This window comes from Oryzias melastigma, linkage group LG8 (genome assembly GCF_002922805.2).
Source record: "Oryzias melastigma strain HK-1 linkage group LG8, ASM292280v2, whole genome shotgun sequence".
Classification (NCBI taxonomy): domain Eukaryota; kingdom Metazoa; phylum Chordata; class Actinopteri; order Beloniformes; family Adrianichthyidae; genus Oryzias; species Oryzias melastigma.
In genome coordinates, this window is record NC_050519.1 from 20,437,064 (window position 1) to 20,456,316 (window position 19,253).

At 39.1% G+C, this 19,253-nt stretch overlaps 1 protein-coding gene across 1 annotated transcript in view; it reads right to left on the reverse strand.

Annotated features, from left to right (window-relative positions):
• usp43b (ubiquitin specific peptidase 43b) overlaps positions 1-18,143 on the reverse strand; it is a 95,331-nt gene extending 77,188 nt beyond the window's left edge. The window contains exons 1-2 of the mRNA XM_024272834.2: positions 17,260-18,143; positions 11,003-11,149 (exon numbers count right to left, since the gene is read on the reverse strand). Coding sequence (XP_024128602.1) covers positions 11,003-11,149; positions 17,260-17,862 — 750 coding nt within the window. The 5' untranslated portion in view covers positions 17,863-18,143. The remainder of the gene's footprint in view (positions 1-11,002; positions 11,150-17,259) is intronic.
• Between the last annotated feature and the right edge of the window lie 1,110 nt (positions 18,144-19,253).

The following is a 19,253-nucleotide window of genomic DNA, read 5'->3' on the forward strand; positions in this document are numbered from 1 at the left end:
AGAGGTAAACAGATTTAGTTATACAATTCTGAACACTTGTTAATATTGACTTGAAAGAAATAAAAGGATTAACGTCCCCTGTCCCGTTTGAAGCTCATCTTGCACACTAACTGCTAAATAGTTACAGTTTATTCACATTTAAAAGCTTAAAACCAGACAGTTCTGAAAAGTTTTTAAAACATCATTTTTAAAGGGTTTCCTAAAGTTCAGGAAGTTTCTGCTTATGCAACCAGATAAAGTTGCGAAATTTCAGAGAGAGATTTTTTCTGGCACCATCTTCAATATGACCACAGGCCCCTCCCATTAAATCTGTCAAACCATTTCCACCTGGTCGCGCTCTTATTGTGGCAGGGTCAACTCCCTATATAAAGCTGTGTCCGAACCAACCCCCACACACCTTTTATAGTGAGTTCCCCATTTTCTAGTGCTGTCCGAATCTACTAATTCCAAAATCGGGTACACTAAAAAAATTTCCCAGAAGTCTTTGCGAAAAACTAGCGTGCATCAATGTTCACTGGATTAGCGAATATAGACCACAATGCATTGTGGTCGAACAAGTTAGAACAAAAAGAAATTGTTTAAATGTAAATTTTGAATAAATCACCCACATTTTCACTATCAGAACACAGTGGAGTCATAAAGAAACGTTGTGAAATGTTCATTTTTATTTGAATTTGACGTCATAAACGGCGCTTAGAAAAACGAAAAAAAGCAGAGAACATTTATCCGGATTGCCTTTAAAATCCAGGTCACTATATAGTCCCGCACTACGTAGTTTTTTAGTAGTTAGGGATTGGGGAGGGTATGTGGACATAACCTCAATGTCCGGGTCACAACGCCACTTCCTCTTCTGCTGTAGGCTAGCTGTGCTAACCTGATGAACCGCTGGCTGTGTCAAACTCCAGTAAACTCATCTTCCAAAACCACCTTTCACTGGTAGAAGACCCTCAAACCTGCTCTCCGCTGAGTCAGATATAATACTACCAGAATATTGCTACAGCTCAAGCTAACGTTATGCTAGCACGGTGTCATTGGGTCTGTTTCAATATTTAATGAGCAAAGAAGAAGCCAACCAGGAAAATGAATTTGTGGATTTTCCTTCTTTTATTTAAACATTGACAAATTGATTAATGATTAGTTAATGCTCGGTTACATACATTCAATCGATTATTTAACTCCTGTGTTGGCTTTAAGTCCACAAACTCTGGGGTCTGTGAGATGAAAATGCCTCCCTGTGTGACACTCAGCATTAAGGGCCTGGATTGGGGGGTTTAACCACCAAATGTTTCCTGAGCACAGCTGTGTCTGCACCTCACCACTCCCCCAGAGGATGGGTCAGATCTGGGGAGCAAAGTTCACACACTTAGATGTGTGACAACTAACTGAACTTTAAGTTCTGAGATGACACAGTTGTGGATCGCTGTTACATAACTCAAGACGGACACTGGTTCTGTGAGAAACGCTTCTGTTTGACCACTTTGCAAACAGATTTAGCTTACTGTTGATAGAGAGAAAAAAAACAGTTTCATTAAAATTGTTGAAGCCTCGCTATCAAATTGATGCTCTTCACTGGACACCGTCATTCCAGTTTCATAAAGGATTTTGTTCATTTTCACCACATCTCTCAGACTAATGTTTACTTTTCAGCTCGCTGCTACCACTCTGCTCAATGCTCGTGGAGTGAAACACAAATGTCCTTTTCTTCTAACAACATACAAAGAGGCACATTCATGCAGCAGAGACTCACAAACGCACGCAGAGAGACAGTCACACATGCACAGTTTCCTTAGCGATGAACGGTCAACAAACCAATCAGAATGTCCAGTGGACGAGTCAAAGCCAGGAAGGAGTCAGCGGTAAGTCCTGGAATGGGAGACGGCTGACCGTGCAGCACAAACACAAAGGTAGAGCCTAAAACTCCCAGGATGCATTATTGAAATCAGAAACAGACAACTGTGTTGGGAGAGTCATGTTTGATAGAGTGCGTCTAACACTAATGTGGTAAAAGTTAACCAACAACACCGGCTTGATAATAATTTGCAGAAGCACACAGGCTTCTGGGCGAGCAGCAGGAGCTCCCCGGCTCCTTGACTGTGACTGAGAACGTGCATCGACTGGTAAAGCGGTAAACTGGCCGTGACCCCGGATGACTCTGGCAGACATTCAGAACAACTGGAGCTCCAGCAAAGATGCAGCTGAGGAGCACAAACCAACAAAAACCGGTGAATTTACCAGGTCTGAGTTACTCTATTTTTATGCTTTTAACTGCATACATCTTATGTTTTGTTCTCTAAAGCCCTTTGTCAAGCAAAGTTTTATTTGCAACTATAATACAACCCAAAATGACCTTACAGTAAAGGATTTTCATATTTGTGAACAGCATCTGTCCTCATCTCTCTAAAATACTCTGTATACTCCAAACAGTTGACTTGAGAGGTACGGTGCTATCAGCTTACATGCCACAGCTCCTGTGCACATTCCTGCAGGAGAGAACAGCAGCTGCCAGAGACAGAGAGGGCTCCACCAGGTGAAGAGCACTTCGGACGGGACAACCACGCAAGGAACACATAAGATCACAACTATTAAAAATATAAGACAAATAATATAATCTAAATATATATATATATATTAGAAAGTTAAAGCAAAATTCCAGAAACAAAAGCGTGATAAAAAAAATGATAAGTAAACATTTTAAATAACAAAACAAAAACTACAATGAAATGGTAAAAAAAATAATAATAAAATAAGAAACCAGAAAAGGTAGGTACTACTACTGATTGGATGATGATGTTTGTTAATGTTTCAACAGGAAGTTATTTGGAACGCCAATGTCTTCCGATACAAGATATTTCTTAAATCTTGACCACACACTGCAAAAAAATGGCGTTTTTCTTTCTCTCCTTTTTTTTCAGTTAACTCTATACTCGTTAAGGCAAAACATCCTTCTGCTTTGTCTCATCTTCAAAAATCTAATCATCATCCAATCAGTGATGTCCCAGAGTACCTAGGATTTCCAGTGCTGTTTTCTGCTTCTTCTTCTTTTTTAACATTTCCTTTTAATTTCTAGACATCATTATTATTTATTTATTTATTTATTTTTTTGCGTTGTGGTTGCTGGAATTTTGTTTTTAATTTCTAAAATATAAAGTTGCGTTTTTATTATTTGTTTTGCTTTTATAATTTTTGCTTTGATTTTTAATATGTTTTTGTGATTTGTTGGTGTGATTTGTACTTCCGGGCCACCGTAGAGGAGTAAACCAGGGGTCACAAGAAGAAAAAGTTAAAACCCTGTTCAATAGTACGACGGAGTATTAGGGCCATTTTATAAAGTTAAAAAATATTTTTAAAATTATAACTTTAAATCTAGTAAATTTGCGAGAAAAAAGTTGTAACTGCTAAATTACGAGAATCCTCGTTTTCTTCTTTCACTTTCGGCTTATCCCTTTCGGGGTCGCCACAGTGAAACATGACCCACTGTTTCACATCAGTGATTTGGCAGAGTTTTTATGCTGGATGCCCTTCCTGACACAACCCTGTACTTGAGGGGCACAGGGACCCAGTTGGGCAGCAGCGTCAAGGGTCTTGCCTAAGGACCCAATCTGGGTGGGGATCAGTGGACAACCCTGGGAATCGAACCCAGGGCTTCTGCGTCTCAGCCCTTCACCTAGCCCACTGAGCCACCCAGCCGCTGCTAAATTACGAGAATAAAGTTGTATATTTATGATTTTAAAAGTCATAGGCTAAATTTACGACTCTTAATTTTGTAAATCTACGAGATTTAAAGTCTTAAATTTATGATAAAAAAGTCATAAATTTAAGAGATTTAAAGTCGTAATTTTACGAGAAAAAAACTCGTAATATTACTTTTTTTTGGTGGCCCTAATACTCCGTCGTACAATAGTGACGTTGAGCGGAAAAAAAAAAAAAACAAAAAAAAAAACCTTTAACTAACCTCTAATAAGAATCAAATCCCTCCGATCTTTGATTTGTGCAAAGAACCCACCCTGCTGTCAAGAAAGGGTTTGGACAAACATAAGCTAACTGGACTTAGACCACATTGCTGCTAACATTCTCTGTTTGGGAGATGTTCGTGCACTTATTAAGACTTCAAATGTCTATGAAATGATCAGGAATTCAACGCCAGAGATCATCTTTGCTTTGTAAATGATGAAGAGAAACGGGGAACTGACAAAAATAAACTGTGTTAATATCACACACTGTAACTAGATACAGTGATGCATTTGAAGCCACGTTTCAGTGTTTGTGGCAGCAATAGCATTTGACTTTCCCTGTCTGCTCCTCCGCTGTAATATTTTAATAAGCTGATGTAAAACCATTGGTTTTACCAAAGTGATGCAAAAACAAGCAGCATGAAGAATTAACAGTACAGACCACAGTTTGTGACAGCATGTTCACAGCCTTATAGTATTTAGAAAAAAAGTTTGAACCACACTACAGTTTGATTCCTTGGATAGACTAATTAGTTTGGCAGGTTTGAAACTTCATCAAACCCCCAAAAAGGCAAACCCTGGTTCTCCCAAAATGCAAAGCTTAATTTTTTGTTCTCTTGTTCAAAGTGTAAAGAATAGAAGGAAGCCATCCAGCTGGAGCCAATCCCACTTACTTCAGGGCAAGGCACTAAAAAGGATTACTCCTGTCCACCTTAACAATCAATAATGTACAACCTACCATATCTTCTATACTATGAAGCGCATTTGAAATCCTCATTTTTTTTTCAAGAAACAACAATACACCTTAGATCCGGAATGCTTTATATATGGATTACTGAGTAAGGGATTTTGAGAGGTATACGGCACTCTGTCAAAATTTCTGTTTTTTTAAAGAGATGCAAACAAGCTTGGATGTTGTTGTATATATTTTTTTACGTGTTACTAACAAGGTTGGTCGTTAGCGTATTCACATCATTTAGCGGTATCAGTCTGGTTTTTTACGTGTTACTAACAAGGTTGGGTTAGCCATCTAACATGGCTAACGTGTAGTAGTGTCAGACAGTTACTACTTTTTTTCACTATGGACTATATAGTGGGTTCTTCATTTTGTAATGCTGTCCGAACCTACAATTAAAAAATGGAGTGTCCTAGAAATTTCCCAGAAGTCTTTGCTAAAAACTGGTATGCATTGATGCTCATTACATTAGGGAATATAGACTACAATGGATTCCATTTGAAAAATGTTTGCAAAAACAATTTATTTAAATGTAATTTTTTAAAGAAAAAACCCTTAGAACACAATGGAGTCATAGATAGACGTCGTAAAATGCTCATATTGATTAGATTTTCACATTTTCACTACTTGCCATTTAAAAAATAAAGTAGTGAGCATGGTGACAAATGCTTTTAAGGTCAAGTCCTGCACTGAATAGTTTTTCTAGTAATTAGGTATTAAGGCGGGAATTCTGACCTTTTTTTTAACACATTACTAACAAGTTTGAGAGTTAGCATAGTCACAGTGAGATTTGTTTTTGCTGTATCAGTCTTTTTTTTTAAAAAAAACAAGTTTGGGTGTTATTGAAAATTAGCTAACATGGCTAACACCTAGCGGTGTCTGTGTTTTTTTTTTTCGTCTTAGTAATAAGGTTGGGAGTAAGCGTAGTCACAGTTACATTTGTTTTATTGATATCAGTCTGTTGTTTTTGGAATTTGCAAGCAAGTTTAGTTGGTTTTGTAAATACGCTAATGTGGCTAACGTGTAGCATGTCAGACTGTAATATTTACGTGTAACTAACAAAGTTGGAGTTAATGTAATCACAGTAATGTTTGTTTTAGTGATAATAATCTATTTTTTATGTGTTACAAACAAGGTTGGGAGTTACAGATATTGTGAATATGCTAACGTGGCTAATGTTTAGCGTGTTACAAATAACTTCTTGAATTACTGGGAATGCAGTTATTGAAGTCTGACTGACTGATGGACATTTTTCTGACTTTTATAAAACTTAATGTAGTTTGATGTGCCTCATAATTGACTCCAGTTACAAAATAAACCATTCATTCAGTGACGATGGGCCCTTATAATTTGGTTTGCCCTATAGGTCTAGTGCTGAAAATGTAGTACTTTCAACGTACAATAAGTGTTTACTCCCGTGGTCATTTCAACGTTACATTACGATTTAACACGTTAATCCTCCTGATACATAAATCTGTCTGCTAAGCTCTAACAATTAAAGACACATCATAGTGAACACTGAGAATGTTTTTAACAAGCTCACGTTTCCATCCTCAAAGGCTCAAAGGAGATTTTTGTGGCTTCCTTTTTACAGCTTTTGGTTTTCCAAATGTTCACTCTAACATGATCCCAACCTGTCTGCAGACACTGTTAATAATTTACCAGGTAATGAATGAGTATTTCGTTGTGTTGCTTCAAGACTAATGTTGCAGTTAGAGTTCTGAGAGGGAGCGTGACCCCTTGAGTAGGATTTCCCCTCGCTGAGCTGCAGGCCTAAAATAAAGTCTGTAGATTTTAACAGCGTCGTTCCACACCTCTGTATCTTCCAAATTTAAGTGTTAAAGCCACCGATGTATAAAATTAAGCACTTAGATGAGCAGTCTTCATTCACCATCACTTATATAACCCAGTTTCTGAAAATTTATTTTGATCCCTGCAGGATATTCTTTCACTTTCCTTAAGTGGTGTTACTGGTACCTGGAAGAATTTGGCAATAAGAGCAACTCTGAGGATTTAATTAAAAGCTGTGCATAGCTCCATGAGTTTTTTTGATGAATGCAAATACACATCCACAATAGAGACATTTAATTAAATAAAGGATGGGACAAAGGCTTCATGACATGAGTTTCCAGGACTGGGAAGCTCCATGCAAACTTCCAAACCAAACATTGAATGAAGAGGTGTGAATGTTCTCATCGTTTTCTTCTAATGTCCATGCACACACAGCTAGAAGCACATGAAGAGTGGATTTACTGTCTGCGATTCCTATTACAGTGTTACAGAACCAGAGTGACTCCCAATGCACTCCATTCAGAAGGGAAACGCAAGTTTACCCAGACGTAACACATAGAGTTTAAGTGTGGGATTTTATTTTGAAAAAATCAACTACTTCCTGTTGGATGTAGATCGCTTTTCTTCCTCCCCACACAACACCATTTATTTGAAAATATTCAACCAGTGAAGTGCCGCTCCACATGTCTCACTCTTCCTGTGGGTCATTTGAGGTGATGTTTGATTTAGCAGCTGTCAAAATGAAGCCAGTTGTGCTGCACCTTTCTTCTCTATGTGTTTTTTTTTACTTTAGTAAAGCTGAATGAGTTTGGGTTTCAGCTTAACTACTGTAAAATTTGGTGGAGGAGGGGTAATGGTAGGGGCAGGTTGCAGAGTTTTTGTCAGGCTACTTGTATCTTCTTAGTAAAGCACAAACATTCCTAAAACAATATATTTTGAAATAAGTTCAGCCTCCCGTAAGAGTGCATGACTTAACATATTTTAATGTGTAGAAATGTTTAAAGAAAACGAAAGTTTACATATATAGAAAGACATTTGTTAAAAACAAAATAATTAGAGAAAATTCTTCTGCTTCTGCACCACATTTTTGAATCGATGTGGATGAAGAAAAGACACTTCCTTGGTTCCTCACTCATTTTGAGCGCTTCGTTCTACGTTATGCTGAACCCCAATTCAAAAGAAAAACAAAACAAGATTTTCAACTACAGATAGCTGCGATTGAAACCACAAATCTGTGTCACATTCGATCAAATTATTTTGATTTATAGCTACAAGTGATTGAGCTTTGTGCTTTGCAATTCTGCAGCCTGTTGATGCTTCAAAAAGGTCTCACCTCAATCCACTACTTAAAAATACAGATGCATGTAAAGTCAAAACACGTCCTAAATAAAACATGAGGGTTTCCTTTCACCGGCTCACTGCACAGCAGTTCAAAGTTCCAGTCCAGTATCGGAATCGGGATAAAGCGCGCCTGCAGGCGCACCTCCACAAGGTGGCATGCTGAGAGGAGATACCTAATCTCCATAGTTCTTGATCGCAGGCAAAGACTCAAAGAAGAAGAGGGTGCAATGCACATCTCTTGCATAAAAATTGCAGAACAAGTTTAAAGATGTGGATCTAATGCATGCAGAGATAAAAGGAGGGAATGGTGTCTGTGGAATCACAACATCACTTCTGGACAAACCTTGTAGTCACGGTCATACTTTGGTGCTTGATGATAAACAACATAAGCATGAACTGGGTAAACAGTTGTCAACATGCATTTTAAAAGTTGGAGGAAACAAGACCATAAAACCATATGGGAACAAGAAGTATTTTAAATGTTAAAAAAAAATGTACAATCAAAAGCAAAATAAATTTATATTTACCTATTAGAATGTATATTTTATTATATTATAGGATTACTGCTAACCTCATTGTCAAGAGACAGAATATTTTCTGTTTTGCAATTCATACTTTTTAAGGTTGAATGACCTCACCTGAAGACCATAGACTGTTTGCAGGAAAACACTTGTATTCCATCATGCTAAAAATGGTGCACCCCAGGGCTTTCTGTTGGGCCCCCTTTTTTTTTCTTTAACCCTTTAACACCGGAGCTTCAGTGTTTATATTCTTTGGTTTACTGTAACTTTTTAACTGATAACACGATCAACGTCATTCCAGGAGATTCTGAAGGAGAAAAGCGGCTCAAGTTAAAGTATGTTAAAGATTTTGTGTTTAAGTATCACCGGCAACGCCTCACGTGCTAAAGGGTTAACAGATTCAACTACAAATCACTCCGATCTTCTGTGTGAAGCTGGTGCAAACACAAAAGTAAGTGGAGCCAAGCCAGTTCACCAGGTAAACACTAAGCGGCTCATACGTAACTGTCACTTTTTACTCCAATGGACTTTACAACCACAATTCTTACACTCAGGCTCCAAAAATTAGTTTTTTTTTCTTTTGTGGTGAGCTGTTTATCCATAACAATGGTTCTGGATCAATTTTCAAGAATCTTTCTGCTTTATATTTGGAAATCAAGATTATGCTTAACCAAGGTTGGGCCCTTCTGATGGTGATTATTGTTAATTCCTCAGCTCCAAAATGACCTGGTAAGGATGTGGTGATGTCACATCTAATCGAGGAGGTGATTTCCTAGACCTAAAAAAAAAAACTACCTTCAATTGAGCCTAATAGAAAACCAAAGGGTTCAATCATACATCCTCATTCCATCTATACTAAAATATTGATTAAAAATTAAATCGAGAACCTGCTCAATCCCATTCAAGATCACTGGAACCAACCCAGCCACTGTTGGGTGAAGGCAGGGTTTGCCCTGAACAAGCCCCCAGTCTGTTGTAGGTCTTCACACTCACATGCACACCTACTGACAACTAAAGGTGCATTCACACAGAACGTGATTCGCACGGCGGAGGTGGCCAGTTTCAATGTTAAGTCAATAGTAAAGAAGCGAACAAAAGTTCTGCAACGCAATTTCAGCAATAGGCGTTGCATGAAGATCTGGTAGCTGCTTAATTTGAGTGACACAGCCAAAATTTAAATATCTGAAGTTTGACAGGTCGCCGCGTCGCATCTGCCAATCAGGAACTCAGCTTTTGGGACGAGACATTTTCAGTGGCTTTCGCTCCCACGGCAGAGCTCACTCACCGGGTGTGGAGGCTGTCGCCTTGGGCTTAATTGAGACATGAATAAAAAAATAAATTAAAAAAAGAAAAAGGTCCCCTTATTTTATCTTTTACCCTGTGAGTCAATACTAGACAGTCAGTCTTCAAGCTCATCCACAGAGACACAGAAACACAGCGGAAGCGGCTGTCATACAGACACAGTCCCTTCTACCGAGAATCTCTTAATGACAATCTTATAAACCCAAATATGGAGACATGCTTACAGATGTTTTTGTAGAACTCTTCACAATAAATAAACCTGATTTCTCAACATCATCTATGTCTAACTGAAATATCCACAGACACCGTTCATCCTAAATGCATTAGCTGGTAGCTCCTTCCACATGTGGGCGCGGTGTCAAACTCAGAAACAATTTTTTTTGACAGGTGACGACCAGCGAATTTGTCGCGCAGGGAAAGAATTTGTCGCGTGAATCGTGTTTGGTGTGAATGCACCTTTAGAGTCGCCAAATAACCTATGAACCATGGTTTTGGACTATGGTAGGAAAAGTATGGAGAAAAACCCATATATGTGTGTGACGAAAATGCAAACTCCACACAGAAAGAACCCAGCAGGGTTTTGAACCAGGACCTTTTCATTGTTAGATAAGGGCCCTAACCACTACACCACCATGCAGCCCACAAACTCGACCAGTTTGCAAAAGATGGGCTCAATTAATACCAACCATAGCCAGTCAAAGCAGACAAGAAAAACCCGGTGAGTCTAAAACTTTATTGCTATCACATTAAAAAAAGTAGATTATCTTAAAGCCCAGCTGAGGCCCCATCCAACACCCATTGAAGTGAATACAATTGAACAGAAATCCTTAATATCAACTAAGACTTTGTGTGGATTTCAAAGACTTCAGTGAGGAACCCCCTCCAAAGATAGACTCCCACAAGATCTGCTGAGGAACTTTTACAGGTCACTGTCATCACTCGTCTGTGGCCTTTTCAGCTTAAAGGACAGTTTTAGAACATGCTGCACCTGAAAGACCTCCTCCAAGCATTTTTCTGATAATATCGTGATACTGTATAACAGTTTCTCCAACATGCCTGTTTCCCGTTTGAGCACCACCTGAGCATTGCAAATATACTCCCAGTGCAGGTTCTGTGCAACAGTCTCCTCAACGCAATAGCACATTACAGAATACTTGACATTCTTAATATATTTCTAGTCTTAGTTATATGTGTCCTGAGGCAACTGTAAGGCGCTCCAGCAGAATTTCATGAGCAGTAAATATCTTATCGTCTTGGGGCGTCTGGAATACCAACCAGCTCAAAAACAGATATCACTGCTGCGTCCATGTTTACTAAAGAACTATCACTGCGATTACACGGATGGCCTTTGTAGTTCTTACCTTCTCAGGAGCTTTGACCTTGTTGTTGTTATTGTGAGGTGCCAGGATAACGTCTTCGTGGACTCGATCCAGCAGCCACAAAAGGAATTCCAGGGCGTCATGCTGGGAATTCCCACGAAACTGCGATCCGTATTTGGACACGACTGTCTAGAGAAGGGAAAAGAAGACACAACTGATGTGTTTTCATCTAGATTAGGAAATTATAGTGTGTCATTTTAAATTTCGGAACTAAAAGGTTTATTTAGAAAAATGAAATAATCTATAAATCAACTTTAATAAAAGAAAGTTTCCATATTTACTCAAATATTAGGCTTGAAAGTAATCCTTTGTTTTAGTCTCTTGAAAAGCCACCTTTATGGAAAAGTTCCACATTTACCTTCAGTGCTTATCATAGTCACTTTCAGAGTTTTTCTTTCATTAGAGAGCTTTGAGTAACATTTTGCTTAAAAGTGGATTAAAGACAGCTCCAGTTCCCACACAGTGCCATGCGACTGCCAATGCAAATGGCACCCAGCTTAATTAAGCAAGGAATTAGCCTCATGAACTGCAGCTGTCAGCCGGAGGAAGCAGAGTCGGCGATGACAGATTATGGCAGAGGGAATGGCACTAATCACTAATGTGGGATATGCTTCTTATGACTGTTACATCTCAGTGCAGTGGGGTGAGGGATCTGGAAGTTAAAACACTGAATAAAGTTCACAAAAAGAAAGCCAGAGGTAAAAAAAAGATGTTTTAGGTAATAATGTTCATCATTCCTGATATATTTGTATTATATGTCATATTGTTTCATTCAGCTAGAGCCAGGGATTCATGTTTTCAGTTTTCACAAAATGTTGGTCAAAAATGTGTAAGTAACGGGACAGGCCACTTTTGTGAGCTTGCCATATGATCGTCATTCAAAATCTGCAAACTTTATTTCCATCGTTTTCCCCAGTAGCTTCACAAGGATGATGGAGGAGTTAGGAGGAGATAGATCAAAATCCCCAGGAGGAATTGAAATTTGTAGAAAGTACTAAAAGGTACTGTGTCACTATTCCTTTTCACCAGGTATTGGGTGTGTGCAAAATTTGGTAATAGGTCATAGGTCATATAGTAGCAAATTAATTCAGGAGAACGTCTAAGTTTTTGCAAAAACAACAAGAAGAAATGAGGAAATCCAGACTCAACAACGATAACAGATACAGTCTAAAATCGCAGCGTTTTATGTCTGATGTCCCCTAAACTTACAGGCGTGTTTTAAGGTGGTACTGTGGCATTAGAGGGAGCTGTGACCTGCACTGACCTTCAGCTGCTGTGCAGCTGGTCTTTACAGCACAGCAATAACAGTGATTACTAAAGGTGGCAATTGTCCCACTGATATAATTAAAGGCTGAGGAAAAAGCCATGGTGTTTTCTATTAACGTCTGCAGCATAATGGTCAGTTTGCAGTGCAAGCGTTTAACTTAAGAATATATATTTAAAAAAACACTCAAAATCACCACTTTAGTGCCTAGAAAGGTTTTTCCTCAAGAGAGAAGTTTACAGTCAGCTCAGTGGAGAAGATCATACTCCACTATGAGATTTGTCTAAATTAGATTTATATTTACTCAACAGTGGGGCTGCCACGATTAGTCAACTAATTGACGACCAATCGACTAGTAAAATAGTCGACTATTAAAATAGTCGATTGGTCGTTAATTTATGTTTTATGGGTTGTAGCAGAGTTGAAACTTATAATGGCATTCTGCTAGCTTTTTGGACTATTTTGGCATTTATTAAGGTTTTTTAGACTAATTTTCAGTTTAGCTAATATTTTAACTGCATGCTAGCTATTTTTTCTAATTTAGGATTGTTTCAGTTTTTAGGCTTATTGGAAGTTTTGCTAATATTTCAACTACACGCTAGCTATTTTTTCTAATTTAGTTTTTTTTAGGGTATTTTGGAGTTTAGCTAATATTTCGGCTACCTGCTAGCTGTTTTGGCTAATTTTGTATTTTTTCAGTTTTTAGGCTAATTTGAAGTTTAACCAATATTTCAGCTACACGCTGGCTATTTTGACTAATTTAGGGTTTTTTTAGGCTATTTTGGAGTTTAGCTAATATTTCAGCTACATTTTGTCTAATTGAGGATTTTTAAAGTTTTTTAGGCTAATTTGAAGTTTAGCTAATATTTCAGCTACATGCTAGCTGTTTTGGCTAATTTAGATTTTTTTTCCCAGTTTTTAAGGGTAATTTGGCATTTCACTAAAATTTTAGCTAGCTATTAGCTTCAGCAATTTCAGCTGTCAGCACAAGCATGTTTGGCGGCGAAAGTCATTTTCCTCCTTCCAACCCCTCATGTCCTCCTTCTCTATATCGATTTGGTCTCCTATTTTGTCTTCCTCTTGGGCTTTTTCTCCAACCTCAGCTTTCTTTTACTCCTATAAAGAACACATCTTTAGTTCTTCCACCTGCAGCTTCTGCTTTAAAATCAATCTCAATAAAAGAATGCATTAAACCAAAGTTGGACTATGTTTGGTGTTACTTTTCTAACATTTTTGCCTCCAATGAGATCCATTTGACTGAACAATGGTGAGTTCAAAACACCAAAACAATCTGTAGAAACCCCTTTGTGGAATGTTCTATAGATTGTTCATAATGAAAAGACCATGTCAGTGGTCAGGTGGTGGAGTCTGCATGACTCAAATCCGTAGTCAGGTCATACCGAAGGCTCTAAAAATAGGCCCTAACACCTCCTGATTGTCACTCAGCATCAAGAGCTAGAATGAGGAGGAGGGGGTTAACCCTCAAACCCTGAACCACCTTAAAAGTCCCACCTCACTTGACAAGAAACTGTACAAAGCTGTAAATCAAGAAGTCTCCATCCATCCATCCATCCGTCTGACGGAGCATTCAGATGGAGCAAAAGCCAAGAAAAAGCAGGAGGAAGTCTCATAGAGATACGGCAGTAAAGTGAATGCCCATCAATTTCTGATAGAAAAAGCTGAACAAACATTAGGTTCCAGCCACAAGTGCTGCTCTCAAAAGAGCAGTGTGAAAACTAATAAAGATGTGAAAAATGTTTGAAATGTCTCTGCTGGATTCTCCTGATCAACAAGCATCAATAACAGAATCCTAGAATAACAGTAACAGAAATAACAGTAACATGGAGGAAAGCATCAATATTAAAAATGTCACACAACTAAAAGAAAAAACTAAACATTTTGTAAACATACAAACTAAAAAATGAGAAGTCTGATGAGACAATGTGCTGAGAATTATGACTTTTTGTTTTGGTGCATTGATGCTTTTTTCCCCTTTTCTTTCATTCTTTTGCGTTGATGTAAATAAAGATTATTTGTTTAATGTGTAAAAATCTATGCATAAAATTTAGCAATATTGGAGGTCGGATTATGATTTTTCTTTCCCTTTTTTGAGCACTTTATCACTCTGTTTATCGTGTTTATTTAACTTTTTATTTTGTCTTTAAAATAAAAAATAAATAAAAAATAATCAATTGCTGATCTTAAATATCAGTATACAATCTACGTTTTCTTCAACTTTCTTATGAAAACTTACTGTAACCAGCAACCAAAATAGCCCAACGTAACAATATGAAGATATTAAAAAATGGATTTTTGGTTCAGTCATGGTGCAAAGGTGGAGCGGTCGACCTCTATTGGAAGATCACAGGTTTGGTTCCGATCTGTGTCGAAGTCAATTAATGGATCTAAGTTTAACAGATCAATAACTGATCCATAAAAGTAGAGATCAAGTTATCAAGTGAAAAGTTACAGTAGGAATATAAACACTGAAGCTGAAGCTCCGATGTGAAAGGGTCAATTTGACAAAACTGAACACTTTTGTTGATATCAGTTTTTAAAATGATAACCAATTATCGATTAATGATTTCTGAAGCTCACCTTGCACTCTAAACCGTTAATTCACATGAAAAGTTCTAGTAAAAGGTGCTACAATTCTGAAAACTTGTGCAATTTCCGCTTCTGGCTAATGATGTCTGGGCGCCATCTTGTCTGCAGCCTGCCCTGCTCATCCTTTATGAACACTGAGCTACATCCCCGTTCTTGAGCGCACGTCACATGTCCAGTTTGAACAAATGATAACTGTCACCTTCAAAGAGCTTTCGATGAATTCTCTTGGTTCTTAAAGGGTTTCATCTTTGAATCATGTGATGCAGAAACTCTCTAAAACCTAAATTATCCACGAGAAACACTTTGTCCCATGCTACTGTTTGACTTTAGCTCTTACTGGGTTAATCTGGCTGCTAGGGCTGAGCCCTTCTAATGCACCAAGGACTAAACACACGACCCTAACAGGCCAGAGCGGCTGGTAAACAACTCCACAAATGACCACAAACAAAAACAACTAATGTCCACATTAAACAGAACCTGTTAAAAGCTTTTTGTGTCATTTGGAGCTAATTCCTCCTGAAGCTGTCTGATAGTTCCTAATCCTTCCTCCAAGCAGCTGTGGTGTTACTCAACAGGGAATTTCAGAGGGATCTGGCTGCACAAACACAGGACCTCCTACAGTCCAGTTACAGCCAAGAAGAGCAGGACTGAGCAAGCACGTCCGAGCACCAACGCAGGAAACATCACAAGACAAAAAAGAGAAATTTCTTTTCTGATTCCTCGTGTAATCCATCCAGGCAGGAATTTCTGAGCTGTTCTGTCTGAATGTTAGACTAAAACATGATATCAGAGTCCTGGGAGATAGAAGGGGAAACGAATGTGCGTGAATGGAGATTTATTGGCAGTAAGATGAACTCTGGTTGGCAGGGGGGAAGCTTTGAGAGAGTGCAGCAGCTGAAAAAACAAAAGCAAGAAAAAGAAATGGCACCCTGAAATAATCTTCTCTTTACAACCTATTCTAATGTGAGAACAAAACATGAAATCGTGCAAAAGTGGTCAAGATATTTCATGCCCACAGATAATTAGCATCTCCAAAAATAGATCCATTGTGAGGAGTTATTTGTTCACTGCTCCACATTATCTCATTCATGCAGCTCAGAGAAAAGAGCGAGAAGCTGCAGGCAGATAAAACTGCAGGAGAAAGCCTGAGGGCTTTGCTTGCTCTGGAGCAGCCACTGGTCTGCAGCCAGCAAAGTGGTGGGACCTCACCTCAGAGCAGCATCTTCTGAGGGGCACCGGCATCTTATCACATCACCGGAGCTTTTCCTCATTTCAGTAATGTGAGGTTCTGAAGTCCTGCGCAGAGGCAGACACCTGCTGAACCTCTGCTGTCAGGCTGGTGCGACAGCAAGCAGCAGCCTCATTATCAGCCAGCAGGGAAGCGCTGAAGTCACAGGGCAGCAGGCTGCACGCTGGTGCCAGACACTGACTGACATCTCAGGACAACTCCCCCAGGGGCGGACTTATCATTGGGCAAAGGAGGGCGATCGCCTGGGCCCCCCACTTAGGAAAAATGTGTAAAATTGTTTAACTCTGTCATAAAAAAACTTACTGAAATGACATAAAACTGCTCATGTGAAAGTGTTCATCCTCCCCATCCCTCTGCAGCAATGGAATAAAACTCTTCGAAGACCTTAATAAAATAAAAATGTAGTAAAATGAAGCACAGATGTCCAAGCAGCGGGAAAAATGATCATTATTATAACGCTGATGCAATAAAATCCATCTCACACAAAATTCAGAAGATAAAGAAAGGTAAGAAAAGGGACAGAAAATGAGAGGAAAGGAAAAAGAGGGGCAAAAAATGTTCATTTTGAGAATATTCCTTTAGCTTTTTATTTTATTGATGCCACTCCTGTCAGGAGTCAGGACTCTATTTAAACTACAGCGCACAGTCCCCGGATGCCACTGTGGATCCTGGCTTAGGTGACGATATGATTTAACTCACAAATTAAGCTGAACGATTCACAAATTGAACCACAATTCGTATTTTTTAATATAATGTTTGTTGCTGTGTGTAAGACTTTTTACTGGATGGATGAAAATTCAAATTATATGTATTAAATCACCATCATTTATTTATTTTATTTCTTTTTCATTTATTGAGACATTTTGGATTCTTGACATGATGCTGTCTAAAGGTGAAACAGTGAAGAAGTTATTTATGGGAAATATTAAAAAAAAAAAAAAAATAACGCAAACAGATTGTTTCCCGGCCCCCCCAAATTGCTATGTCCGCCTCTGAAGTGCACCTCTAACTTTAACTGTTGTTCCTAAAGTTGTAATAGCGCATATTGAGATTATGTGAGTGCTAACATGCGCCATGGACGCGTTTTGCGTGACGTGCGCTTCGAGATGACCGTGGTACCTTGAAGTCCACAGACAGTTGTGGGGTGTACTCCAGCGTCCACAGCGCCCTCACCAGCGAGGCCAGCTGCTCCGTCACCTCTCCACTGACGCGCCTCGGCTCCCCGCTCGTCACCACTCCGTTGATCCTGCTTTGGCCCAGGTCCATCCTGTAGCGCTCCAGCCCCAGATACTCAGCCAGCAGGTCGGTGTTGCTCAGACACTGGACCACCGCGTTCATGAAGCAGGTGTTGCCGTGGTTTTTCAGCCCCAGCACGCCCGGGACTTTGTCTCCGTATTGGTAGAGGAGCTTTTCTCTGCCGGTGCACAGAGAGGAAGAGGTGCTCGGGGGCTTCTTGGCCCCCTGGGTATCGCTTTTGATGATCCCTGAGCTGGCACTGAGGGTGCAAGGTGCGCCATTTCCAAACCCCCCGTCGTCGTCCTCCGCGTCCTGCGCGTCAGCGTCTCCAAAGTGCGTGAAAGTGCCCAAAGTTTTGATGATTCTGTTCATGAGGCTCCCCACGGACTTGAGCGATTTCTTTCGAAAAAGCTTCCCGGGTTTAGTCTTCTTCTCTTTGCGCTTCTCCTCCTTCGCTTCATCCCTGACTTTGCTCGGTCTCTCCATGACAGAAGCTGCTATCTGCAGGTTTCAGCGCAGGTGTTTCGCCTCTCTGCCGCTGCTGTCCCTTCCCTGGATCTGGAAAGTGCGCAAAGGTGCCACCATGGCGGAGGCGCAACGGCACGCAGTCAGTCCGGGCTGCTCTGGCACGAACCCTCCTCATCCATCCCAGCACTTACTGAAGGCGTTCATGCTCTCCCCGGCAGGGCTGTCACGGCCAGAACCGGAGCCGCGGCGGCGCGCGCCCACAGCAGCGCTCGAAACGTGTGCGAGTGCGCCTCCCACTTTCCACGCACGCAGCTGAGAGGCGCGTAAAGCTCATCCACGCGCACAGAAATGGTTGTGTTTCTTTTCATTAATGTGGATGTCAATGATTCTGTGAAGCATTTTATCCAATTTCTGACGATTATCTTACATATGCAGGCTCTTTTTCTTCTTTATTGTGGAAAAACTACATTTATTTTAGCATCAATTGGAATTAAGTTTGTTAGATTCATGGATTATGGCTAAAATGCTCCTATAACTTGAGATAAACTTAAAAATAATAACATTCACTTAAAATAAGATGCTTATTTCCTCCAGAAAATGCACAAATATCAACAACAACAAATTGGTAAAAAGTTTGAAAATCTTTAAGCTGTTTCTGATTAGGATACATTTAAAGCAAATGATCTGCTGTGAAATAGTGTTCAGTTGCTGTCCAAAAGAGAAAACCATGTATTTATATATACTTTTATTACTGGATTTCAAACTAATGAAGTCATATTTATATTCAAGTTAACATCAGTGATAGGGAAAAGTACGACAACTCACCAAACATAACAAAAGAGAAAGTATATTTACTGCAAATGAAGTACATGGTGCATTTATTTATTTATTTATTGTCCCTTTCTCAAGAGTAAAAAGCAAAATCATTGCTAGAATAAAATGTGTTCTTTTCTCTCTTTTTCCGTTTTTCATTTATGTCAATGTAGCAAAAGTTTATTTTTAAGAAAGTCACATAAATACAAAGGAGAGTTGAATCATTCTAGAGGGTGAAACTTTGTGGCTCCAGTTTTGGTCAACAGGAAACTGGCCTGATTTTAGTGTTAAAGTTTGTAACAACCGAACCCTTTCTCCACACATTTAATAAAGAGGGAAAGTGATTTAAATTTCATTAAGAAACTACAGAACGGTTCGTCAAATATTTTTAAACTTTGATAGCTTAAGAAAATGAATCTATATTTATATTGGAACAGTTTACCACGTCCCTTTATCCAAAAAAAAAGGAAAACAATCCAGATTTGAGGAGAAAATAAAGGCTTTTTCAACTTAATCTCTAAACAATGATTTTCTTTGACTTTGTTCTTATGAGTTTATTAAACTTGTGAATGATTAGAATATGTCTGAACGACACT